At 41.8% G+C, this 26,682-nt stretch overlaps 3 protein-coding genes across 3 annotated transcripts; 1 reads left to right on the forward strand and 2 right to left on the reverse strand.

Moving 5' to 3' along the window:
- The first annotated feature begins 4,014 nt into the window (after window positions 1–4,014).
- Window positions 4,015–8,075, forward strand: LOC311274548 (uncharacterized protein). Its single transcript, XM_084382310.1, has 3 exons — window positions 4,015–5,268; window positions 7,254–7,328; window positions 7,597–8,075. The coding sequence occupies exons 1-3, from the start codon at window positions 5,082–5,084 to the stop codon at window positions 7,740–7,742; spliced, it is 408 nt and encodes a 135-aa protein (XP_084238436.1). The 5' UTR covers window positions 4,015–5,081; the 3' UTR covers window positions 7,743–8,075.
- Window positions 8,076–9,788: 1,713 nt separating this feature from the next.
- pdcl (phosducin-like) lies at window positions 9,789–13,295 on the reverse strand. Its single transcript, XM_084382304.1, has 4 exons — window positions 13,187–13,295; window positions 11,778–11,965; window positions 11,484–11,665; window positions 9,789–10,872 (listed from the first exon to the last, which is right to left on the reverse strand). The coding sequence occupies exons 2-4, from the start codon at window positions 11,950–11,952 to the stop codon at window positions 10,309–10,311; spliced, it is 921 nt and encodes a 306-aa protein (XP_084238430.1). The 5' UTR covers window positions 11,953–11,965; window positions 13,187–13,295; the 3' UTR covers window positions 9,789–10,308.
- Window positions 13,296–14,120: 825 nt separating this feature from the next.
- On the reverse strand, window positions 14,121–26,314 carry LOC311274538 (prostaglandin G/H synthase 1-like). Its single transcript, XM_084382289.1, has 11 exons — window positions 26,076–26,314; window positions 25,894–25,977; window positions 23,070–23,186; window positions 20,185–20,325; window positions 19,951–20,094; window positions 19,074–19,255; window positions 18,903–18,986; window positions 18,362–18,608; window positions 16,941–17,227; window positions 15,752–15,899; window positions 14,121–14,799 (listed from the first exon to the last, which is right to left on the reverse strand). The coding sequence occupies exons 1-11, from the start codon at window positions 26,080–26,082 to the stop codon at window positions 14,438–14,440; spliced, it is 1,803 nt and encodes a 600-aa protein (XP_084238415.1). The 5' UTR covers window positions 26,083–26,314; the 3' UTR covers window positions 14,121–14,437.
- Between the last annotated feature and the right edge of the window lie 368 nt (window positions 26,315–26,682).

Here is a 26,682-nt window from a genome sequence, read left to right on the forward strand (position 1 = left end):
TTTTCCCTCAATAACCTCCTAAATACTGTTTATTGATAGTAAGCAGGAAAGCTACTGACAGCTCCTGACTTGCCCTGCAGGATCTTGCCAGTCCCTCTGATGTGAAGTGTCCGCTCATGCCCAAGTCTATTCAAGTTCTTGCCAGCATGTGTTTCATATACAGTGCTGCCTAAGTAGAGCTTCAAAGAGCAAGCAAGAGGTTTTTGTCAATTAGTTTTCATCACTGAATGAATGCTATGTCCCTCTTGATCAGGACATTTGACAGACCATGTTGACAGTGTGCAAAAGATGAAATACCATTTGAGGGGCAAAATGTGTTTCCACCTCAAGAAAGACAATGTCCTACATTTTACATTTTTTCTTCTTTTTATTCAAAATTAAGCTATTTGAGCAGGTATTTTAATTTTTTTCCAATTTTTATTCAAATCCAAATTTAAACAATTGTTTTGAAAATTGTGGGAGGAAACCGGAGCCCCCGGAGGAAACCCACAGGGGCAACCACTTGAGGGGGAAAATGTGTTCCCACCTCAAGAAAGTCATTTTATATATTTACAAAATTAAGCTTTGTGGAGGTGGGAGTGGTCGAGGTGCAGCTGCGGGAGAGCCAGAGGTGGGGAGGGCCCAGAGCCCTCCCCACTTTGACCACTCCCACCTCCACAAAGCTATTTGAGCAGTAATTTAAATGTTTTTTTTCAATTTTTATTCAAATCCAAATTTAAATAAAAATTTGTGGGAGAAACCGGAGCACCCGGAGTAAACCCATAGGGGCATGGGGAGGACATGTTAACTCCACACAGATAGCACACATATAGCTTGAAGAGCATTTCTGATTAGCGACATGTCGGCTTTATGAAGGTCCTTCTTCTTCTTCTGCCTGGTCACCTCTCAGGGTTTTCTGCCTTTTCAGCTGCTCTTTTGTCGTATGTGTGCTGCTGTGGGAGGTAACGGTGATACACTGCCCCCCCCCCAATGCCCGACCACAGATGATATGTGGTATCTACTGGCTGTCCGCAGTAGAGAGGTCTGTGGTGTTGATGTTTGATGGCGAATGTGACAGCTTGAGTTGTTGAAGCCATCTTACTTCTTCCAGCTCGCTGGTTTCCTCAATCCCAGAAAGTGACGGGCTCTTTTCCAGACAGTCTTTTTTGGTTTGCCTGGATGATTCTCCTCAGAGACTTGAGTCACGTCAAGAAGTTCAGGGGCCGATGTTGTAGCGATGGATTCCTGCTCGCGCGGCTTCTCCTGGGGAACTTGGGTCACCTCCAGGAGTTCGGGGGCCGGTGCAGTAGCGATGGACTCCTGCTGAGTTTTCAGTCCCTCCTTCTCCAAGGTGTTTTGCTGGAGATTATTGTTTTCCTCGGTCTTCCTGTGACGGAGGTCATCCTGCTCAGCCCTCAAGTTGGTAATCATCTGCAAGCCTTTCGACACTGTGTCTGCGTGAGACTTGACTTCCTTCTCAAGCTCCCGCTGCAGAGCATCAGCCTGCTGTCTCGCAGTGATGACTTCAGTTTCATACCTTTGGCTGATACCACTGTTCCTGTCCAGTTTGCCTTGGAGTAGGTTGTTCTCCTGCTTCTCCACCTGGAGCTCTGCAGTGAACTTCTCATGGCTGGATGTTTGGGCCTTTTTCAGCTCCTCGTGTTCTTGTTGAAGGAGCTCTCTTTGCTGGACTTCTTTCTGAAGCTCATGCTGAAGGGTGTCAACCTGCTGTCTGACTTTAATGACATCAGTTTCATACCTGAGTCTGATCTCATTGTGGGAGGCACTGATCTGATCCAGATCTTTTTGAAGAAGCTTGTTCTTGTCCTTCTCCACCTGGAGCTCAGCAGTGAACTTCTCATGGCTGGATGTTTGGGCCTTTTTCAGCTCCTCCTGTTCTTGTTGAAGGAGCTTTCTTTGCTGGACTTCCGCCTGAAGCTCATGTTGAAGGGTCTCAGCCTGCTGTATGACAGCGTTGACATCAGCTCTAAACCTTTGGCTGATCTCTTGTTGTGAAGTGCTGATCTTCTCCAGTTCTGCGTGGAGAAGCTTGTTCTTCTGCTTCTCCACCTGGAGCTCAGCTGTAAACTTGTCCTGGCCCAGTTCATGTGCCATTTGCAGCTCTGCATACTGTTTTTCAACAGTTGTCTTCTGCTGCGTTTCCTTCACAAGATCATGCTGAAGGGTGTCAACCTGCTGTCTGACTTTAATGACATCAGTTTCATACCTGAGTCTGAGCTCATTGTGGGAGACGCTGATCTGATCCAGATCTTTTTGAAGAAGCTTGTTCTTGTCCTTCTCCACCTGGAGGTCAGTTTGAAACTTCTCCTCGTTGACTAATTGGGCAACTTGGAGCTCTTCATAATCTTTATGAAGGTCCTTCTTCTTCTTCTGCCTGTTGGTGTCTCTCACCTGAGTAGCTATCTTTGCATGGCTGAGAGCTACATCATCGCTGTACTTTCTCAGCCGCTCTAGCTCTCTGGTTGTTTGTTTTCCCTTGTTGATGTACATTTCTTTCAGTTGTATCTGCTTTTTCAGCTGCACTTTCGTGGCTTCAAGCTCCTGAAGAAGACTCTGATGAGTGTTGTACTGCTGGCTGTAGAAGTCCATTTCCTTTGGCTGGTATAATCGGTGTCCGAAAAATGCTGTTGTCTCTGATGAACAGATATTGTCCGTATCCGATGTCTTGCTCTTGAAGATTTTCTTTGCTGTTCTTTTCCTCGTGTTCACGGCTGTGACGGTTGTGGAAGAAGAATCGGATGTTGAAGACCTGCTATAGACTTTATAGGTTCTACTTGGCTTTGGTCCTTCTGCTTTGATTCTAGTGCTTTGATCCTTTTGCTTGGATTCTGTTGGCTTTTATTCTTTGATTTCACACACAAACACACACACACACACGCACACACACGCACACACGCAAAAATACTTTTTGAAAACAAACATCTGTTATGAATTTTTGGACGTTGGGCCCTCTGAGCTGAATTTCCACATTTTTGTGATTCCTTGTATATTCAAAATGTCATTTTTCACTGGTTTGGATTGAAATTTGTCCTGAGCACCAACGAGACACTACGGAAAGTTGGCAACATGTTTTCATTTGCAAGTTACAGCTTGAAATGACTTTGTTTGTTGCATATAGGTGATGTCATACCGCTGTGTGTCTGGACAAAATATCAATCGAACGCTGTGAATACATTACATCAAAGGTAAAGGCATTCCCATCAGCCTCAGCTGGAATATTGAGCTAATGTTAGGATTCTAGCATATTATGTTATGCTGTTATGTTATGTTTTGATGTTATGTTATGTTTATTGTATTCATCTTTAATACAATTAATACAAATAAGTGACTGGCTCAATATAAACACGCATATTAAAACAAATGGTTTGACGTCTGATATCAGAACAGCTGGAAACTATTTGCTGTACATGTGCAGAATAATACATCTATAAAATCAAAAGTTATAAGATTAAAACTTTCATACAGTGGAGTGGAGGATGAAATGAGGAGTCTCACAGCCGGAGGTAGAGTTTGCTTTGTTTCACCATCATCATATTACAGTAATTGATCTTACATAGCCACTGATAGATGTTGATGTTGCAACAGATGTTGCTAAATATTAGTTTCTGAGCTGGAAGCAACACTTAAAATAAAATATTTTGATCATTGCTTGCATACAAAAATCCAACGATGTTATCATCCTTCATCATTTTTTTTGCTTACAGGGGCTAAATGTGGAGGCCCGTTTCCACCACTTAGTGTTAATGAAAAAACTCAAAAAAAAAAATTTTTGGATAGATAAAAAGATATAAATAGATAAAAAAGCTGAAATTATTATATAAAAAAATCGAAATTATCAGAAAAATCCAACATTATTAGATAAAAAGTCATAATTATGACATAATCAGTCAAAATTATGGAATAAAAAGTTGAAATAATGAGAAATAAATCCAAACATATGAGATAAAAAGTCGAAATTACAAGAAACAAGTAATAGTTACGAGATGACGATAAAAAATATGAGATTAAAAAATAAAGAATTATGACATACAAAAAATTGAAATTATAAGAAGATACAAAAAAAGATGAAATTATGGATAAAAATCCAAAATTATTAGAAGTCACAATTGAAGTGATCAGAAACATGTAATAATTATGAGATAAAAAGCCAAAAAGTCCTGTACATGAATCAAGATCGTAATATGCTTCACTCAGTATGGACCTTTAGGAGGAAGAAGTACCAGAAGAGCCATCGTCCCTCAACACTTCAGAGCTTTTTAGGCCTGTGGACCAGACATCCCACATCCTGATAGTTTGGCTGCAGTGGTTGGAAATAGGTCAGTAAGTGGGCACTTAATTTTACTGACCTATTTCCAGTGAAGTTTGTTGCACCGTCTGCTAAAAGATCTCAGCACCAGTTCAGCATCTGGAGGCAGTTAAAGTGTAGCTGAAACCTACACAATTATTCAGGGACTATATTTGCAGCGGTGTGTCTTCTGTACCTCTCAAAATGAGATGTTTTTGAAATATTTATACATCTATGGACTGTAAGGACCTGGTTTGAGTCCGTCCTCTTCACTGCACTGACTGATGTCCCGGTGATGATGTTCATGCTGTGACAAAGATGAGCTGCAGCTAATTAAACACCAGGAGGATGTCCGTCTGTCCATTGATTTATCTGAGTGACCAGTTGGAACATTGCTTCCTGTTTATCCACATTTCTGGCCTGTATTTTTAAATAAATCCCCAAACACACAACACACAAGTTTGTTTACACAGCATATATTTTGAGCATATAATTTTCATTTGAATCAGATCACACTGATGCAAACAGGGGACCTTCTCTTGCTTTGGTTACTGTGACAACTGATGTGGAAACATCGGATGGATTTTAAAGCAGCCCACTGGCAGCTTTCCACTCATGGCTTTGGAAAGAAAGAACAAACTGTTGTCGCCTCCCCATGAGTTTAAGCTGACAGAAGAATACTGCACCAATCATTCCTGCAGTGAGGCGCGTCTCTTTCGCTCAGGATTCGGACGTGTGCCTTTGAGAGGGATTGTTGACTGTGAAGATGTGATAGAGGCTGTGTGCTGCGGTCGCTATGAGGGGACTAAGGCCCGTGCTTTTCTTCATGCCTCTGGCTCTGCTGGTCCTGCAGAGTCGCAGCTTTGAACTACAGGATACAATTCATGCTCTGATAGAGGAGAACATCCACCTTCATGACCAGCTGGAGAACCTCACCCAGGCCCTCAGGGAGCTCAAACGGATGCTCTGGCATCACTCAAACGGTACTGAGTTTCACTTTTATACAGAACAAAACATGTAGAAGCCTGAAATATTTGGTGTAGTTATTTAATAGGGACATTATGAGAGTGGATAGTTATTTTCTTTGTAAAGTCGAATAAGAACGACTGATATTCAACAATATGACTCGTAGGATTACTCAGAATTCACCAGAAAATGAAAAAAAACATTCATCTTAAAGCACAATAATCCAAACAGAAGTCATTAGCTCTGTGTAAATCATGCAGGTTCACTGTGTAAACTCATAATATTATCATTCATTCAAAAACAGATTTTCTTTTTGTTTCTAAGCAATAATTTTTCCATTTTTTCCAGAAGTACTGGATGTTCTTTAAAAGGTTCAACCCACACCTGAAATGGCAAAAAAAAATAAAAATAAAAATAAAAAATCTTGTTTTTATCTGTGAGACCCAGGCGAGACTTCAGTCTGGATTTCCATAAATAAATATAATAAACACATGACACAAAGGAGTTAATATATTGAATATCTAATTTTCAAATGAGGTATTGGGCTCCTACACTACGCCACTCTGCATTTCACAACACATACTGCTCGTGCATGCATACGCAAATAAAACCCACATAACATTCAGCATTGTTTCATGATTCCACAGAATTTAATCCCACGACAAAGATCTGTAATATACGCTCTCTGGTTTTATGAAACGTTCGGCCTCCAAGGTCAGAACGGCTGCCTGCACTGTCCTATAATTTTTGTGATTCCCCTTGTTTCATTTCCTGTTTGTGTCTGTTATCTCTTAATCCTTCCCTCGCTTCAGTCATCCTTGTTCTCGTGTAGCCTTCTCTTTGTAGTCGTGTGACCTCACACAGAGGAGAGATATGTTCCTGCTATTGAGTGTTGGGGTTCAGTGTGTAGAGAGAAGTATGAGCAGAGAGGCTTAAAGCTTTCAGTGCACTTCACGATGAAGCAGGTGACATCTGTGTCCAGCAGTTAAACTTGTGAAATGAGAAATATTGCAGATTTGTAATGAAAGAGAAGCAGTAGAAACCATTTTAAAGGGTTTAATGTGATAATTATACTCTTTTTTCCAGCAAAACACACATAAGGGAATTCATATATTTGCTTCAAAGGTGCAATATGTAAGAATTTTAGTTGCAAACATAAAAAAAACCAAAAATGTGTTTAACAGAATGTGAGGAAATACCAGTTAAGTCTATGTATTGTGTTGAACAGATATCTTAGCATGCTAACCAGCAAACCCCAACGCTCCCCTGGTGCTCTAAGCTTCCCGGTCATATTGCTAGATGCACAGCTAATCAAGCTAACTTGGTAATGGCACCTAGAGTGAGCAGCAGTTAGCGATGTTGATATGCTTCCCCCTGCTTGTTTTTAGTATGAACTTGATAGCTGACCAGTTCTGACATAGTGCACCTTTAAAGGATAAGTTCACACAAAAGTGAGAATTCAGTCATTATCTACTCACCCTCATGCCGATGTAAAGTCAGGTGAAGTTTTGTAGTTTTCTGGAGCTTTGCAGCAAAACAGTGCGGCAGGATTCTCCTAAACAGCTGAAGTAGATGGGGACTTGTTTTTTAAATGTAAAAAAAAAGTGGCGTGGCTTGTCCAGTGTGATCCAAGTCTCTGGAAGCCCTGAGATGCCAAATTGATTTGAAAAGACGTTATTCACGCCCTCAAAGTACGCGTTGGACAGGGTACGCGCTAACACTATTAGCTTAGCAGCTACAGTGAAGATTTCAGCTTTAAAAGCGTGTGAATATTGTCTTGGATTACATTGGACCAACTGGATGGTACATACAGGGCCATTTATCCTTTTTTAGTCCCTATCTACTTCAGTTGTCAAATGTCACCAGACTTTCAATCAGCGTGGGGTTGAGAAGATAATGACTGAACTTTAATTTTTCAGTGGACTTATCCTTTAATACATGTGTGCCGGGGATCAGCCTTCACATCTACATCCGACATATCCATTCTGTGTGTTTAATACAGACCCAGATCATCACGAGCACCACGAACATCACAACGAGGATGTCCAGCATCTGTGGGACGAGTGGTCAGAACACGGTGCGTATCATGACTCCAACACTACTGTGAAGTCAAAGAGGTCAGGTAGTGGATGTGAAAGGCTTCCGGCAGATTTGCTGCATTGAGCGCGCATGTTACCATACCATTAGGTGGCATTGATTTCATGGCTGCCAGTCAGGCTTTCGGGTCAGGAAAGGGGTCGAGATTAATCAACTCTGCCACAAATGAGCCTCCCAGCAGCACAATAGTTAAAGGTGCTAGATACACTGCACGAGGTGACGCAACTATTTCCTGTTTTCCCTGGCAGGCATCAGTGCAGAGACCCATCAGCTGCTGGAGCACGCCTTTTGTGAACATGACCTGCACGGCTCAGCTGCTCCCCTCCATGAAGAAACAACCCTCCTGCTGCTGACGCTGCCTTGTCTCACCCTGCTGCTGATGAGCTGTCTGTAGGCTACATTAGCCTGGTGTCCACTGAGGAGCTACGCACAACTTCAGCTGCTGACGTGGTTGCTCTGTTTTTTTATACAAAGTCAAATCCAGCTGCCAGGATAAAATGTCGGCACTTAACGTTTCTGCAAACCACTGATTTGTTCACATTTGTACACGTCATAGGCTGCGCACCACGTCGACTTTTCTACAAAACATGTTTCACATCACATGTTTATGACCTGACGTCCATGTGTGGAGGTCGAGGGGATGGTCGTGCAGTTACAGGAGACGAGGATGGCAAGCTAGAGACCGCAGTTTGAGACAGCCTTTTAACTTTTGTAAGTGTGGAACCACTGGATAATTTTGAGAAGGGGACACAAATTTTGTAGCAACAAAAAATTATACTTTTGACAGGAAGGTTGGGACGTGTCAGCCGTGTTTTTGACAAGATCTTGAGACATCTCCAGCTGCGTGAATGGAGACCAAAGTAGTAATAAAAAAGTCAAAACATGATCTTTTCCTAACCCTAACCCAGTGGTTTCTGTGCCTAAACCTAACCAGATCATAAGCACAGCATTGTCACAACAAAAGGTAGAAAATTGAACCTAAACAAATGTAAAGTTACAACATATGAATGATTTTGCAGAGACGTTCATCGCCAACATTTATTCTGCAAACTATAAAAAACTAACAACTGGAGAGTGAGTTTTGATATGGTCACAGAGATTAGCTCCAGCTCTGGCTCATCATGTTCAGAGTGATTATTGAGTGGACAGAATTGGTTGAGTCGACCTATCCACAATCTGTGTTTAGACAAATGACCTCTGGGGAATTTACTGAAGTGGAAAGAAGCCTGTTGATGCTGGTGTATCATCACAGAGGAAGCTGTATCATAGCGTGTTAGACCTGGTGACTCGTCTGATTACGTGCTGTGGTTATGTGTTGTTGATCAAGCAAATACGCAGCAGTTGTTTTGTTATGATAGTGATGATAATGGAAACTTTTGGCTCTTCGGTGTATCCACAGATGTAACTTTGGCTACTGCACGCGAGTCCAAATTTCACAATGTTAACAAATCAAACTTTTACTTCTACTTTGACCACAAATCATAAAATCATCATTAAATTTCAGGTAATTAAGACTAAAAATTTCACTTGTATGGAAATTTTTCACAGCAGACATCTTGTCTTTTCACAGAAGGAAAGCACAGGTGAACTAATAACATTAAGGATAGCTTTGTTTTAACTATGAGTAACATTAATCACAGCTGTGTTTAACAAGTCGAAATGTCTGCTGTGAAAAAGGTCCACGATGTCTGTAAATACCAGTATTCATCTGATCTGTGAATACAATAAATGACTACAAATGGGATGAACTCTGCAGCCCAATGTGTTTAAATATTTGATTACTAACATGCTGTTGACTTCAAGTGTGTTCGTGTTCTCATTATCTTAGAATGATCCTTTTATATCCACAGAGGGAGCAGGTCCTCCTCCACAGAGTCTGACATATTGGTGCAGAAGGGACAAGCCAAACACTGACTCTGGGGAGGGCCTTTTCATTTTTTTGGTGGGTTTTAGCAGCCACTGCGAGGGATATTTCATTTGTTGCAATCTGCAACCTCACCACTAGATGTCACTAAATCCCACACACTGGACCTTCAGCTGAATAACTAAAACTGATTGAAAAGGAAAATCAAAGCTGCATCTGTTGACTTTCTTTGGCTAGTAAGGGACAGCAGAAGAAGCTGTCAGGATGACACCGACTAGCAATACTGAAAACTGACGTTGCATAGCTTGACAGGTCGGCATCCCGTGGACCGTGTCCCTAACAACTCCAAAGGGAATATCTAGCTCTTCAGTAGCGTGTCATTACGTTCACCTGACAGTCTCTAACTTTGTCAGACCTCTGTTTGGTGCTGTGTAGGTAGGTTTATTAAAGCTTTAATTTCCGGCGTATGTTTGAAAGTCGAATGAAATTAAAGTATGTGGGTTGAAAAACCAAAACAATGAGCTCAAATCAACCAAACCCAAATCAAACTCCGATTCAATTAAAATACAACAGGCAGCGAGTCCGAACGTGTTTATTTTTCCCACTATTTGAAATGGTACAGCACATATAAAAGTTATAAAATTAACTCAGTCAGTCAGTCAGTTTTGGCTGAAAGGTTTTGTAATCTACAGAGTGAAACACATTTAGTACAACAAAGATGTGCATGAAACAAAACAGAGAAATGTTTTTTACACAGTGAATAAATAGTTGACAAAAAAAAAAGTAGCTCAAACAAACCATTTAACCTAACATCTAATCATTCTCAACCACGTGTTCTCTATATCTATAAAGGATTAAATTTACTCTTATGAAATATAACTCATGTTAACCATGGAATGATGAAACTCACTGATGTTCTGTGTGCATTTACTTTTGGCTTCAATGCTGGTTGGATGTTGCTGTGTGAGTAGAAACAAAGCAATCCCGGCTCAGTCCGTCATCACTACAGGGGTCCACGTACATAAAAATGATCTAGTCCATGCAGACTGTGTACGCATGTTTTCCCAAGCATAAATGATTGTTATATATCATGGCTCTAGTCTATATCAAGGTCAGAGTCCTCATCGCTCACATTGGTCTGTATGATGGCTCCATTGCGAACCGTCTTGGGGACGATGGGGGACTTGTCAGGCAGCAGGCCGTACTCCTGCAGCAGAGCCTCCACGTCTACAGCGAAGAAGTCTTCCCCGAGTTGGTCTGTGAGCCGCACGAAGTTCCCGATCAGGTCCCCTCCTTTGTAAACGAGCAGAGCGGGCAGAGCACTGCCTCTGAACAGTGCGCTGGTGCTGATGGCCGAGCTGCGTACGCTGCAGAACTTGACCAGCGGGTATTCCTGGGCCAGACACATGAGGCTGCCACTCATGGCCTCGCAGCCCGGGACATCCGGCTCGTAGATGTGGATCATGACCAGAGTGCTTTTGTCCTCCTTGTCCAAAGCCTCCAGGAAGTCCTCTCCGCTGGTGAGCTCATAGACCTGCGCGAAGCGTTTGCCACGGCAGAGCTGGCGCCGCATCTCTTCAATGCGCTGCATGCGGTAGTGCTGGAGGAAGTCTTCATCATCCTCTTGTTCCTGGAGCATGTTGTACTCTTGCATGGTCATCTGTTGGGAAGACAAAGAGGAGAACAAATCATAAATAGCTAAACCAGGAGACTCTTAGCTTAACATGAAAACTGGACAGCAACCGTGTAAGATGGCAAATTGTTCTTTTACACTTAGTATAAAAAGAATATCCCCTACAATGTCAATTTTCCTTTGAAAAGAGCAATCTTGCTGCGTCTTTTACAGACGCTCCAATTATACCACATTTTACTCTTGACTCTTCGATTACTTGTCTCTAAATTGGCTGTGTATAACTCTATGACAAGGATAAACCTCTTTCTTATGTCGAACAGTTGGCAGATGCACTGACGCAAAGTGAAATCAAGTTTGTCACTGCGTTTACTAATCCATAATTAGATGATATCAGAAAATAGAGGATGAGGGTGCAGAGAGTCCACTATGTTAATCAGGCTGTCTTAAATTAATATCTTGCCCGTATTTAGTCTTTTCCCACAGCAAGTGTCCTATTATCAAGTGTGGCACAGTTTCAAGAGGCAGTCACCCATACACTGCCAGGACGGTATGAGCAACAAGATACTGAAGATAAAAGGAGAATTTCACATGCATTTCTTTCCTGTGAACTGTGTGTGTTTTGTTCCCACTCAACTCACTTTGCCTTTTATTTTTTCCTGTAGCTCTTTCTGTTTCTCTTTGTCTTTCTCCAGGTCGAGGTCAGAGCGGCAGGTCATCGACAGCTTCTTGATCAGTCTTTCCATCTCGTTCTTCTGCTCTTGTTTCTGCTCCACCTCCAGCTGCTTGTACTTCCTCCAGTCATTGATGACACCCTTTGGTCCTGGGATAGAATAACCAATGTCACTGTTATCATGGTGAAGTACCGCAAATATGTATTAAGCTCTAAATAAGTGGTAGGGGTTTTTTTTGTGTGCATGTGCTTGTTTAAGTACCTGTGTTGACAGCGCTCCCATCCGCGCTGTAGTCTATCTCCGGCTCCTCGATGTTGCCGTCCCGGATGGTCTTGTTCTCCCCATCCTCATCCTCGTTGTCGCTGCCTTCGTCCTCACTGCTGCTGTAGTAGTACTGCAGCTTCTCTCCCAGGATCTTGTCATCCAGAGTCGTCATGACAACGGCTCACCTGAGGGCAGCAGTTATTAATGTGTTAGATATGGGCAGCAACAGGGCTGCACGATATAGTCAAAAAGTGAGATTGCGCATCAATGCAACTCACCAATACAACTTTATCAAAACATAACACTGAGCTTAATGCTTCTGTATGAGTTTATTATTCTGTTTCACATGACTGATGACTGAGAGCTCATCATTCATCTGAAAGTCTGTATTTTAAGCAGGAACTAAACTAACTAATCTCATACATTTAATCCTAAAAACTGCATTTGAATAAGCACTACAACCTCCATTTTGTTGAATAATTTGACTAGCCATTTGCATGAAAGTTGACAGTTGACACAATACTACCATTTGCTTCATCCTTTAAAGCCTCGCAGATAAAAACCTCGTCAGATTAACAACATTGTTTGTCTCACAACAGTCCAGCAGAGCACATTAGTAAATGGAGCGTAATAATCCAGATCGACGGCCATCCAAGCTGTCATAGGTCGGTGAGAAAGGGTTTATTTTGAAAATGGGGCATTGACGCTATTCATAGCTTATAGTAAAGTGTGTCGCTTTAGAAAACTTGAGCTGAGAGGTCTTTAATGGTGCACTGATCCGTATGTAAGCCACCCAAATGTGCACAGATGGAAGGACAAGGAGGCAGAGACCCTTAACAAATCCATTTCAGTTTTGACGATGATATTACGCTAAACCAGTGTACAGCTCTTTTCTGTGACTTGGTTGCAATCTGATGACCAAACAAAACAATACCCCTCCACTGCCTCTGAATATAATGCATCTAATATATGTAAACAGCAGGAGCGAAGGCCTACAGCCAACACCTAACATGAAGTTGTATCTGTGAAGCCCTGCCGATGTGACAGCTACGACAGCTAGCTAGCTAGCTAGCTCGCTACGTCAGCTAGTTATGTTAGGCAAGCTGTTAACAGGTATTGTAATTTACGAGCTCACCTATCCACACACGACTGTAAAGAGGATAGAGACAATCCAATTAACTCATTTATTAAGTAGGACAGGGGCCGAACCAGCACTGCTCGTGTGAAAGTGAGCCATGTTAGCATTAGCAAACTGAGCTAGCTTAAACTGACTTCCTGTGACAACCAGTAGACATCAGCTAACGTAGTAATGGTAAAATATACCCTGACTTCAGCTTTATACACTGTTATAAAAGCACACAAAAATGCACCTTTAGTTACTTATGAAGTATTTATATTGAGCTTACCTCGAGTTTATGGTCAGCTGACGGTAGGACGATAACAGCAACTCCCACTGCTCCCTAGCTCATCTGCTAGTTTAGCTGCCGCAAGCAACCCTGCCTAAGTATGATGCCTTCACGTGACACGGAAATATCGTAATCATGAACACATGCGCAAACAGAACCGAAATGTAGCCCCGTGTTGCGTTTTTTAAGCTACAATAATGGTGAGGAGGACATCAAAAATCAGTGTCGCTCAATCTGTTTTATTCTGGTTTTATTCCCATCAAGTTTAGTAGATTCAAAGTATAACACATGATAGACTCATGCTCTCAAGTGATTTAACTGTAAAATTGTACTTTACTGACAGCACCCAAAGGCAACACGATACCATGGGTCATCCCACTGACGTAGGAGATGTGGGAGGTTGCTGGAAGCAGGACTGGGCAGTCTCCATCTTAACAACTAGAGGGCAATATAACTATTAAATATCATTACAACTGCTGCTGGCAGGCTCACAAAAATTGAAAATATTTGTTGACTCTCCCAAAAAAAATATTTGTGCAAAAGCTAATATGATACCAACAGGATCCAGGTTTACTTTCCCTTTTGCTAATACAAATCACTGAAAACACAGATACGGTATCACGTATGAAAGGCCTTATCTCAAGAGTGTCTGTAGATCTATTTGCATTTTCTGGTTACAAAAATGTTCTAAGCCATCATGTATCCAATGCTTCGGCTTTACGTGTTTTTAAACCCGCTGTGCATCTTTTTTTTATTTCAAAAGCTTACGCCCCGCTGTTGGATGAGTCTCAAGCCAAAATAAACAGTGGATTCACAAAAAGCAGTGGGTGAGAAGAAGTGGAAGTGGGAATTGAGACTGAGAGGCCCAGAACAAAGGATAGAGAAAACAAAGCTTTGCATCACCGCCAGTTTAAATGAATGGACAATAGTTCCCTTTGTGTCTATAGTTTTATTTCATTTACTGGTTACATTTCATTGCAATCATTTATTTTTAAAATAAATCTACAGACAGAACATATTACTGGACAGTCTTCAGGCAAACAAAAATCATGTGTTTATGTCCTCACTGTTTGTTCAAGCGTGAGACCGAGCGGTTAAATTAAAAAAAAGAGACGACTTTTCATACCGAGCTCCGAGTCCTGTGTGATTCTCCAGTGCTGTTCAGACAAACATCAGTCTGTTTGCCACACATACTGTTCATCTTCAAAACTTTATTCTTTTAATTAGCAGCAGCCCCCTGCCTGCAAAGGGTCATAGCTCATCAGTCCTTCCTTTACTGTCGTCACTACCTCTTTGTGACTGCTCCTCAGTTGGTAAACTAAATGCCACATAAGGACACGTCTTCATGTTTAAACAGGCCAGTTTCTTTAGCGTGGCAGAGTTCACTATGTCAAAGCCGACTTGGCCCCCAAAGGTGCTGGGCTTCCAGTACTCAGGAGAACATATGGGGTTTCCCAGGAGGCCTTTGAGGGAGAAGGGGGCACCCATCTCCACCATGCTCTCTCCAAATATAGTGCCCGGTCTTGTCCTCTCCAACATCAAACCGGGATAAAATTCAAGAGCATCAATCTCACCGTAGAACTCTTCAAGCTCCCGGGCTATCTCCTCGTTATCTGCAAATGGTAACCACAAGTGGGCACAGTTAGTAAAAATATCTAACATCAAGGACATTAGTCGGTCTTTGGATCAGTCGGTCAGTCCACCACTTTGGCTGGACATTTGGATGGAGGGTCTTATCTTGAAAAAAGGGCTCGATGTCCCTCCAGATTTTCACTCTCCATATTTTTCAAGTTGGTGTTCAATCGGCAAGTAGTGAAATGGGGACAACTCTTTTGTTTCAGATTCCCTTTGTTTATAGGACTTGCCACTGCAGCATATCATTATCCCAGCATTCGAGATTCCCACCCTGAGCGTGACTTCAGAAAAAAAACGGCCATTGTGTTTAGTGCTGACTAGCAAATGTTAGCATTCTAGCACACAAAGCTAAGACGGTGAACGTTGTAAGCTTTATAAATCGTGCTAACAATCTGATCGTGAGCATGCTAGCATACTGACTTTAGCATATTCTGCTGTGGCAGGGAACTACCTGATGTATACCAACATGAAGTCAACATCCAACTTTCTATCCAAGTGGTGCATTTAGTGATATGAATGTATGTTTTTCATCCTCCAAAGCAGGAACAGCAAAGGTGTGTACAAACATTAACAATGGCTCCATTCTATTAAGTGTCCTGGTACACGGTGACAGTGAGTAAGTATGCATAATATCAGAGCCCTAGAACAAGCTCACCTAAATGGAATGCAGCCTTCATATATGTTATGAATTCCACCTGTGCATTTCTTGCTTTGACACGTCAAAATGTCTGCAGAGAAAAGGATCTGTTGTATAAGCAACTGATAGCAACGGAGAACAGTCTTTAAAGATGCCTTCGAGTGGAGGGGATGCAATTCATTTCAAGAATGTCTGTTGGGCTGCTCTCACGTTCTTGTAAAAGTTGTAAATCACATGCTTTTGGCGGTTACACTGCACGTTGTGTGGTCTGAACACAAAACTGTTTGTCTTACCAGTGAACTCGCTGAACGATGTGTACGGCTTCAGGTTAAAACGCTTCCTGTACTCGTTGAAGGGCTGCACGCGGAGTTTGCGGGACTCCTTTATGGTTGACACGGCCACATGGGTCACCACGGCATTGATGTTATGGCCCCCACCAATCTGTAGGACAAAGAAGAATCTCAACATACTGGAAATGAATTAACTTCAGGGAGACATCAGCATGTTTTGAAGATATACATGTGGATGTGCTTTGATTTGTCCGGTGGCTGCTGGGTTGTATATGTTAACCTGTGATTAAGTTTCAAAAGTGTATGCTAATGAAGGCAAAGACATCAATTCATTTTCCAGCAAGTACATACATTTGTGTATCTGGCAGGCAAGGGAACCCAAACACGATATTAACCCTTTCATGCATGGTGTCGCACTACAGTGGACAGATATTTGGAAGTCTTTTTGAACCATTTAAAGTGGAGTAACATGTCCCAATCCTTCGGTGGTGGACCCCCAAAGCCTCGCCCACAATAACAGTTGATTATTATCTTTCTATGTCTATGTCTGTAATCTTGAGATATGGCATCATTTGTTTAAAATGGTGGAGATGCACCAAGTACCTCTGGAATAACTGTTCAGTCTTATTCTCAGAAAACCAGCAAAATAACATAAATTTCTCCCTGCGACTGAAAATACATCTGCCAACTCCAGTGGACGTTATGTGGCAAAGGGTATATTCCATCTAATTAGGTTCTGCCTTTGTGTCTTTTATTTAAAATGAAATTTAAAATAAATAGTCTGAATATAAGCCCAATAGGCAGAATATACCCTTTTGCGCAAAAATCTGCTGAAGTGGACTGTAGTCCACCGAGTGGACAGAAAAAAAAGATGTACAAGAAAAATATTATTAAAAATCTTAAGTGTTTCTCACACCTGATTTTTTATAAGATGTTAGGAGGGTTCAGACCAACATAAAGCATCAGCATAAATTTAACAATCCCCATCAACCTCAGTTAATCTTACAACAGCACAAAATAATGACCCTAGTGTTTACAGGATACAAATCCAAAGTGTGAATGGGTAAAACCCTTTACACGTTTATTTAAAGATATCAATACTGCAAATTCTATCCCGCTGGGAACTACCAGTTAGTTTGAATTACTGATCTTCCTGCATATGTATCATGTTACACTGTCTGTGGTTAATTACCTGGCCGGCAGCTTGCCGAGCGAAGGCGTCCACCATCTTATCAATGCCATAGCGTGTGATAACAGAGGTGTTGAAGATGAACTGCGTGTAGGACAGCTCATCTCCGTTGATGAAGAAGCTGTCGGGCATCATGGGGTGCCAGTGGTAGAGCTGGCTGAACTCTAGAGCGATCCGGTTGCCATACTGGAAGTTGGAGTTAAAAAGCAGGGTGGGATCAAACTTCAGCTGCAGCCGGTATCCGCTGAGGTGCTGCACGTACTCCTCTATCACGATCTTTATTGTCTCCCCTGAGAGGAACATGCGGAGACACAAAACGGGGGAGGGCAAGAAAGATTAAATGTAATGCTTATCTCTACTGAGTCACGACAGAACAAGTTTAAACTCAGGTTGGCTCTATTAAAAGGGGCCATCCATGAGCTTCTGGAGAAGTGTGCTGACATACACTGTCATTAAAAGCTTTAGACAAACAAAAGATGTTAAGAATATATATATAAATGCATGAAATGAATAGCGTGACATTTCAGGAAATAAGCTTTTTGCTAACTTGCTACATTTGCTAGATTAGGATTTATAAGAGTTTAATGAGATGACTAATATCTTTCAGTTAAATATAAAGCTGCAGCCAGCAGTGGGGAAATAGCAAGTCTGGCTCTGTGCAAAGGAAACAAAACACACCTACCAGCCCCTTGAAAGCTCTTTAATAAACACATTAAATCATGTTTGCTCAATCGGTACAACAATGAAAGTGTAAAAAAAAACATAAACTTGGGGCTTTTAGGTTGCTATGTGCTGGACTGTTACTTGGCGGGATGCAGCACAACATTAAAGGTGCAATATGTAAGGACTTTAGTAGAGAACATAAATAAATGAATTAAAATGATCAACATCATGTGAAAGACTAACAGTTGCTATACAACATTAGTTAGCATGGTAACCGGCTAGCTTTGGCTCGTCCTGGTCCAAAGCTTTCGTGTTAGCGGTGTAAACACAACACTCTCATTCTTTATTGCTAGCTGCACGGCTAACTGAGCAAACTAGCTAAGGGCAGCTACAGTAGGTAGCCGTTAGCAGTTACTACACTGAAAAAAAGACCAACTTAATTGATTTGTTTCAATTGGTAACACCTAAATGAATTAAGTTCTTTGAAATTAAGTTAATAAGTTAGATTAACATTAACTTTCCTACGTACTGCACCTTTAATTAGTGAGCTGAAGAGTTTCTAGTAGGTAGATTTTGTTATCTGTTTCACCGTTTCCTGTCTTTGTGCTACGCTAAGCTAATGGGCTGCTGGCTGTGGCCTTAAAGGGATAGTTCAACATTTTTGGAAATATGTTTATTTGTGAAGAGTTAGATGAGAAGATTGACACCACTCTTATATTTGTCTGTTAAAATGAAAAAAAAAAAAGTGAAGCCCAACTCACCAATGATGATGAGGCGTGCGGTCTGGAAGAGCTGCTCATCATCCCAGGTGGGATGCTCTGCCTTCAGGATGTCACACACTCGGTTATGCTCCCTCAGCCACAGTGTGGCGTACATTCCCAAACCGGGCAGGAGTCCAAACACTTCCTGACCAATCGCTATCTGATCCTCAGGAGGGATGCCAGGGGGGTAGCTCATCTTCACAGGTGCATCAGCTACAGAGGGAGGGTACATCTCGCCGTTTATTAACTGATGGGAAAAACAATAATTACTGATTATACATTGCAGCTCATACTCTGTAGTCCTGCAGCAATATGTCATTTAAAAAGCAAGTTAAGTTTATTTGCATCTATATTTTTTGGCAGATACCTCTCACTGTTTGTGAGCAACAGATTTGGATGACAAGACTTTTTGATTAATGCAAATTACAAAACTGTTTCACTCTGTCTGGAATTTAAATGATTTTTTTTCCAGTCTTAATTAACATGTAAAAACAAGTCTTTGCACACATGTTTTCTCTATTCAGAGTTGTGATTCTTTTACCTGATACTTGAGTTTTCCATCTTTGTGAAGCCTGAGCAGGAGCTGACGTTGCAGGTTGTCTCCATAAATGTGTCCCGCATCCACCTGTGTGTTTTGGAAACTGTTAAGAAGAGTGCTATTCTAATAAAATGTATGTTTATATAAATGGACAAAAGATCTAAATGTACTTACCCCATGCGATAGAGCCTTAGTGAAGCCCACACCCATGCGATTGTAGGTCTTAAAGAACTGGTGGGTGAAGTGTTGTGCGAAGAAGGCGAACATGAGGTTGGAGCCCTGGGGGTCAGGTCTAAACGTCCTCCTCTTCAGCAGCCTGTCAACCAGCAGCTCAGGGTCAGGCAGTCCAGCCTTGCCTGAAGAGAGAAAAAAACCCCCACAGCGTCAAACACGGCAGAGGGCAACACACAGATACGCCACGCCTCTAGTCATAATACTGAAGCAGTGTGTCTGTGAAAACAGTACTGATACAGTTAACGCATCACGCTGTGCCTCCAAGGTCAATAATCTTAATGCATGTCACTGTGGTGGACGGCTTTGCTTCAGCTGAAACAACACGGAGCGAGACCATGTTTAGATTACATATTATAGATACTGTCACATGTTTCCTCCTCATAATGCATTATAATAACAAAATGATACAGTGGTGGAAAGTATCTATGTTTACAGTACAGTACATCAGTATAACTGTAAGGTACTTATAGTTTATCTGAGTATTTCTATTTTATGCTGCTCTTCTTTTTATGCCACCTTACTAGATATTAATATTTTTTAAGTCAAAACATTAATCAAATCAAATCGCAATCAAAATAAAACAAAAAATGCAAGTAGAGTAGGTCATGGGCGTTGTTGATGTAAATCTAAGTGACTCAGTGCACTCAGAGTTAAGGATTAGGTCATGGTTACATTTGTATTCCCGTTATGTTTAGTCACGTTCGCTCACGCTCTGACTCTCTCCCACAAATGAAAGTGACAGGCGACTAACTGAGAGGCACGGTGATAATATCAAAATATTGATTATGCAGCTTTAAACTTGATATAAATGACTAACCTTTGACCCCCAGAGGTGTAGGGCAGTCCTCTGGCACAGGAGGCAGAAGCCGAGTGTAGTAACTCAGATTAGAGTAGGATTCCCAGTTGAGGTAGCCGTATTTAGAGTTGAAGGTTGGAGGGCTGGGTATTAAGTTGGACCTTACTGTTCATAAAAAAACAAAACATTATAAGATACAATGAATACATGACAGCCCTGAGTAAATTTCTCTTGAACGACCCTGCAGACTCGAACCTGTTAGAACCAGCCTCATGAGAATGTCCCGTAGGTGGGTGTAGTTAATGATGTCCCAAAGCCAGTGGAAATGGGTGAGAATGTAATGCGCCGCATCCGGGCTGGGTTTCAAGAACAGGCGCACTCTGGTCCAAAACTCAGCTGTGGTAGGAAAGACACGTGCAAAAACAATGTTCTTGTTACTGGAAGTTAGAGCAGATGTGAATTTGGAGGACATTCCCCCGGAATAACACAGTCATTATGTCACGGTCCAACGGGTCACAATGCAAGCTTGGCTTTCATTTCATAGCCTCATTCCCAGACCCTGAATCGCCACCCACATCATCAAATAACTCGACGGCTCATTGAAAGATGTGGAACGAAATGGAAATTCTGTCTGATTATCAGTCTAGTGGTTTTTAGCATCCTGGGGTAAAGGCTTGATAACATACCAGGCAAAGCTGCCTGCCTGCAACTGCCCCAGCGCTCCTCAACTCCAGGGGCTCCAGGCTTACTGCGCCAGCTGGTCTGTGCTAATTAACTTGAACATTCTTATTATGCAAAACAAAACTACAAAAATTATACAGACTAATTATTGAGTAATTATCGAGTCACAAAAATTAATTATTCATGGTGGAGTGTTAGTAACCTTTGGACTCATAGTAACCGCAGACATCATCTCACTCCACCTCTATCACTGATGCTCTGTAGACGGGTAGCAATGATGTTCTGTCTGTCTGGTGTCATGCCAGTTTGCGGTGTTTCCAGTCAGGATGCTCTCTATTGCTTCTCTGTGAAAGTCCTCCTCTGTGAGGTTCATGCCAAGGAACCTAAAACTGTGCTTGCTCAGCTGATGTAGACAGGGTTGCATGTCTCTCCCCCCCCTTTTCTCTAAAATCAACTATTAGCTCCTTGGTTTTGCTGACGTGCAGTAGACTGTACTCTGTGCGTCACTCTGCAAGATCGTTAATTTCCACCCAATATGACTTCTCGTCATTATTTATACTGAGGCCGATGACGGTGGTGTCATCCACATGCTTCACAATAGAGTTTTCGTCATGTCTGGGATGACAGTTATGGGAAAACAGTGTGAACTGGAGGAGGCTGAGCCCCGGTGTTGAGCAATAACATAGAGGAGGTGTGACTGCCAATCCGTACTCTCTGGGGTTTGTTTGTGAGGAAGTTCAATATCCAGTTGCAAAGTGTTGTACTCAAGTTTTGTGAGATTGTATTGCGAGATTGTATTGAATGCTGAGCTGAAATCAACCAACAGCGTTCTGATGCAGGTGCACTTATTGTAGAGGTGTGTGTAGATCGAGTGGAGGGCAGTGGATACCAGAACCAGTTTCTCAAAGTACTTCATCATGAGTGCCACAGTAAGGCCAGTCATTTAGACTATCTTTGATTTTTGTTAAACTCTGGTGAATATTATTTACCCTAACATGCAAAACGCCAGGAATAAAGTCAAGCTTTTGTAAAATACTGTAAATGACAGTTGTTATGGCATAAAACCAATGATCTGTTGATCTTTACAAATCCAGATAGGATAGTCTAACGATAGCAAAGTGTCATAGCTGAAAATATTTGTTATTTTCAAATCGGATATCCAATTGCTCCAATTGCCACCTTAAAATCGGAAGGCACATTGCATCGTGGATTTGGAGAATCGTCACAATTTTAGTTGTGTTTTAATTTGTTAGCAAACATTTACATAATAACCTGTACAGCACCAAGATTTGCATTAATTGAGTCATATTTCTGACCACCTGGCAAATGAAAGTCCAATATTCACACTATGTTTTGCTCTGCATTTGGTCTCCACCAGCTCCTGAGGCTTTCCTGAGGGAAATATCAATCTCTTTAGCTGCTACACGCTCCACTATCTTTACCAACAACTCATTGACATTGTTTGTCTGTCGTTTGGTGCTGAGCAAGTAGCGTACAATAGATTTTAATTACTTTTTCATGTAAAATAGCTGCTGTGGCCGTAAATTATGATTGGAGAGCGATAGCCCAAAACAGTAAAGTTGCTCGACAGCTCTATGATGAGCTGAAACTTGTTGGTTTGTCACTACAAGCAACATCTTTCATTTTGTCACATGAGCCCCTTTTACACAAGGCAGGACTGTTGCCACGTTATTCCATCTCGCTTCTGTATAAAAGGTGCAAAGACCAAATGGGGTTTCGTTGTTGTTCTCACATTGTCATTTGATACATTACTATTATGTGAATATGGACTACAGCCACTTTAACACAATAACTCAAATGCAAAAATCCCAAATACTGTATCAAAGGAGGGAGACTGTGCTCCATAAAGATGTTCCAACGTTGATTGTGTTTGTGTAAGATGAGCCACATGAGTGGGCTATTCTGTCTTGTGTAACTATTATTGTAAGTGAATGTTTTCACTCAATCCCATTTCCCCCGACTCCCATATAGCTTTTCTTTCCTTCTCCTCCCACTCGTTCTTTCTTTTTTTCTCTACCCAATTACAGTAATGGGTAATTGTTGTTTTGCCTGATGAGCGTGATGTAACTGTTTGACTGTCTGCCAAACACATCACGTCTGATTAAGGACTACAGTGTGTGAATGTTCCTTGTTAATGAGAGGCAGACAGGCAGAGTTTGTAGGTGGTTCAGTGAAGAGATCAGCAGAAGCAGCTCTGATCCAGCTGGACTCTCTCTACCTCCAAATATTTGGGTCTGGACGAGGACTCCCAGGTCTGTGAGCCAGCAGCTATGTTGCTCGATTTCCTGATTTAACAACAACAAGCTGAAACAGTCTTTTTCACCGGCCTACCATCTAATCCTTTTGGTCTCATGTACAAAAGAATATTTCAAATTCCTTAAAAATGCAATAAGAAGGGAGGATATGAGAGCTGGTCTCACGAGAATAAATGGACTCACGGACGGTGCAGTTTTCTCCGTAGTAGCCGGTGCGAGTGCAGTCGCACTCATACTTGTCTTCGCCATACCTCACACACACGCCCCAGTGCTGACAGGGCAAATAGCAGCATGGGTTCACTGTGGAGAAAAAGAAGATGAAGTATTGTCAAAGGCTGTGAGGAATGCTTATATAAACTCAGGCAGGCAGATCATATATGAAGCTGTGACACTGTCAGAAACTAAAAATGAGATCACATATTGACTCGAAACTCCACTTCCTCCACAGTGATTAAATTCACACTCAAAAACATCCGCCTTAGCAACGGAGTGGATATTAATCTTCAGTATTTGTCACTTAGCCAGACATGAAGTCCCAGCTTGAGCCTTCAGGGCCATCATTCATTAAAAAAACATCTGCTATTTAAGTGATGCAATCCCATCTAATTCCTGCTCTTAGTTCAGTTCTCGCTTTTGGTTAAAACACTATCCAGTTTCTCAAAAATATACTGATACTTGTTGGAATAGCACAAAAAGGACAACAACTTGAGCTCATTTCTCAAAATTTCCCCTCGAGGAAACTAGATGATTTGGTCCAGATTTTAGGGGAAAATACAGATACAGTTCATGCAAATAGTTCAGGTGAGTTAGTTGTGTTCAGTTTAAAAGCAGTTGTGGATCTGCAGAAGAATTTCCTTTAAAAGATCAGCTCAATTAAACCCGAGTAAATCTTCAAAAAGCATCACAAATTACACATTTTTGTAGGTTAAGCTGACCTGCTATGCACTCACTCACACACTGGAGGTTACACTAGTGTTTAACTGGTTGCATTTTACTACTCTGCACTGTGCAGCCACGACTGGAGGCATGTTTTCAGCTTGTCTGGATATCAAGAACGCCTCGAGGGAATTTCTATAAATTCTAGTTTTACTTGAATGACAAGTCTGACATCAGTGCCTAGCAGCTTCTTTAACTTAGTCAGATGAGAAGATTGATATCAGTCTTGTATCAGTCTGTTACATATAATGTTACAGCCAGGCAGGCTGTTTAGTCTTTATGCTAAGCTAGCTAAGCTAACCAGCTGCTTTGTGCAGACTTAATATGAACAGACAGACATGAGAGTGGAATCAATTTTCTAATCAGTCTCTCTAAAACCGAACTTAGCAACCACGCACATGTAACTTAGTGTGGGAAAAACAAACCACTCTCGGTTTATCAAGTGAGCTGAATGAAAAGGCCTTTGTTCTACAGCCAGAACCAGAGGCAGTCGTCTAACGGACACATTGACAAGATAGAACAAGCGAAGCTCATCGATAACAGTTTCAGGGTGAAAAATTTAATCCTCTTTAATTACGACAGCGGATGTTTGTGTCAGACATTCCTCCCTTCTTAGATTCATGTCCTAAAAAACTGCAAGTTTATAATATTATAGAATAGTTTGGGGTGTAGCTCTAGAAATATGTATGTTATGTGATAAACTATACAACATCCACGTAAAGGAAAACTCCCCTGCCCAAAAGCATGACCTGAGAGAACTTGCATACACTTCCCTACACATGCAAAAACATGCCTCTCCCTCCAGCACACTCAACAACATCACTAATCACAACTGTCTGCTGTGTAATCAACCTCGACCCTATCTGATCTTACAGGTCACATTAAGTTCAAATCTCATCATCATCATCATCATCATCATCGTCGTCGTCATGCCATGATACTACAGCGTTGAATCAGAAAATGAATCACTGAGACAGCAGTTTATGGTGAAAGTGTTTTCTACCGTGACTCTCACTGTGTCTGGAAAGTTCCTCCTGTGTGGGCCTCGACCGCAACAACATCTCATTGAGAAATCTTAGGATTTAGCAGCACATAGACGCAGAGGAGACGAAGAAGGTTGTGAAACTTTTTTGTTCGCGTGTGTGTGAGCTGGTGCTGTTAGCCCGAGGGCAGGATGGTATATTGTGTATATGTAAGGGGAGTGATGGGGGCTGTTAAGGTCCAGTTAAATGACACAGGTCAGACAGGAAAAGTCTGTTTGGGGGCTTCATCTCTTAAATATTTATGTGTGGATATCCAGTTCCATTAATCTGTTAGCGCTGAGTCTTTAGGGAGGTAAAACATCTTTCAATAGATTTAATGTACATTTACTCAAAGATTTTTACTATTATTATTACTATTATTACTATTATAATATTTAAACACAATAACTTTACTTTTATTCAAGTATTACTTTTGGGTACTTTTTACAACACTGGCACTGGAGGCCTGATCACGGACTTTTTAGGGTCGACAGTCGACCAATTATCGGATCTGATATTCAGCATCATTCTGATTGTCAGAATCAGTTCTCTCTTAATCTGATTGCAGTTAAAATACATATAAATGTGCTACTTGGGCTCTGATGCAGCATGCCATCTTCAGAGTTACCCATCATTAAAATGATCAAATAAATGCAGTTGAGTAAAAGGTACAAGATGTGCCTCCAAAATGTAGTGGAGTGGAAGAAAAAAGTAACTCAAAATTGTACTTAGTTACATGCCATCCCTGCCAATGTTTTTGAATGATAATAAACAGTAAACTATGTTTTATTGTGGTGCATTCCCTGAGGTCATATTACTGTACCGGGAGCCTGCTAGGGCCTGTCTTTGTTATCAGGGTTACGGGAATGTCCTCGAAAGCCTAAACTCGTCCTGTTCAGAGGACCTGATAAAACCACTGCGAGAAAACACACACACATGCACAGACACATTCAAACCCCACTGAACATGTGTTTCCTGCATCTGTCTAGACTGACAAATACAGGCATAATAAAACACCTAGTCCAGACCCCCACTGACCCCTCACCTACCTGTGCTGGAAGTAACCTCATCACCCAGGCATGCAGGCTCCCACAGCAGCAAGACAAGAAGCACAACTGATCCTAGAACAGAGGCTTAAAAACACACACAGATTCAATCAACTTATTGTTCAGGAGACGAATAGGGGTGAAACATGAAGCAGCCACACCAGCAACAATCAAGACATACTTACATCTCATTACAGCAGCCTCAGTTCAGGAACATTTCATTCCAACAAATGAGAAAAGAAAAAAAAAAGTGTGAGAATCCAGTAAGTTGTGAGGAGCTGCTGACACACAAACACACACACACACACACACACACCACACCACACACACACAGACAGTGAGAGTAACAATGCAGCAGGACCAGCAGCAGCAGCAGCTCAACAGGTTAAGTCCTGGCTCTGTGTGATAGTGCAGCCCCCGTCGCACTGCGCCTTTTACCTGCCTTCACACGGGAAAAAGGGAAAGTGGGACGGAGACTTGTGCCAAGGCAAGTGCGTGTGTCCCCCCCTCTGTGTCGCCCCCTGCTGGTTGAGCGCCCCACTGTTGATTTCTGCCTCTCACTGCGGATGCATGCTTTTTATCTTTCTCCATGTTCAGTCCCCTCCCCTCTCACCAGGTCAGTTTGATTTAATGTTTTGGATAAGAGGTATAAATATTAAGAGATTATACCGTGTGATGGGATGGAAGCAGCTGCTCCTCTCTGCTGATAAGGAACGCCATCCAGCTTCTGGGAAGACATTCAGACACGGCACAGTATGAAAAGGCATAGGTTTGATGGCTGAAGCACATTTT

Source organism: Pagrus pagrus (assembly GCF_965226575.1).
Source record: "Pagrus pagrus genome assembly, chromosome: 19".
Lineage (NCBI taxonomy): Eukaryota > Metazoa > Chordata > Actinopteri > Spariformes > Sparidae > Pagrus > Pagrus pagrus.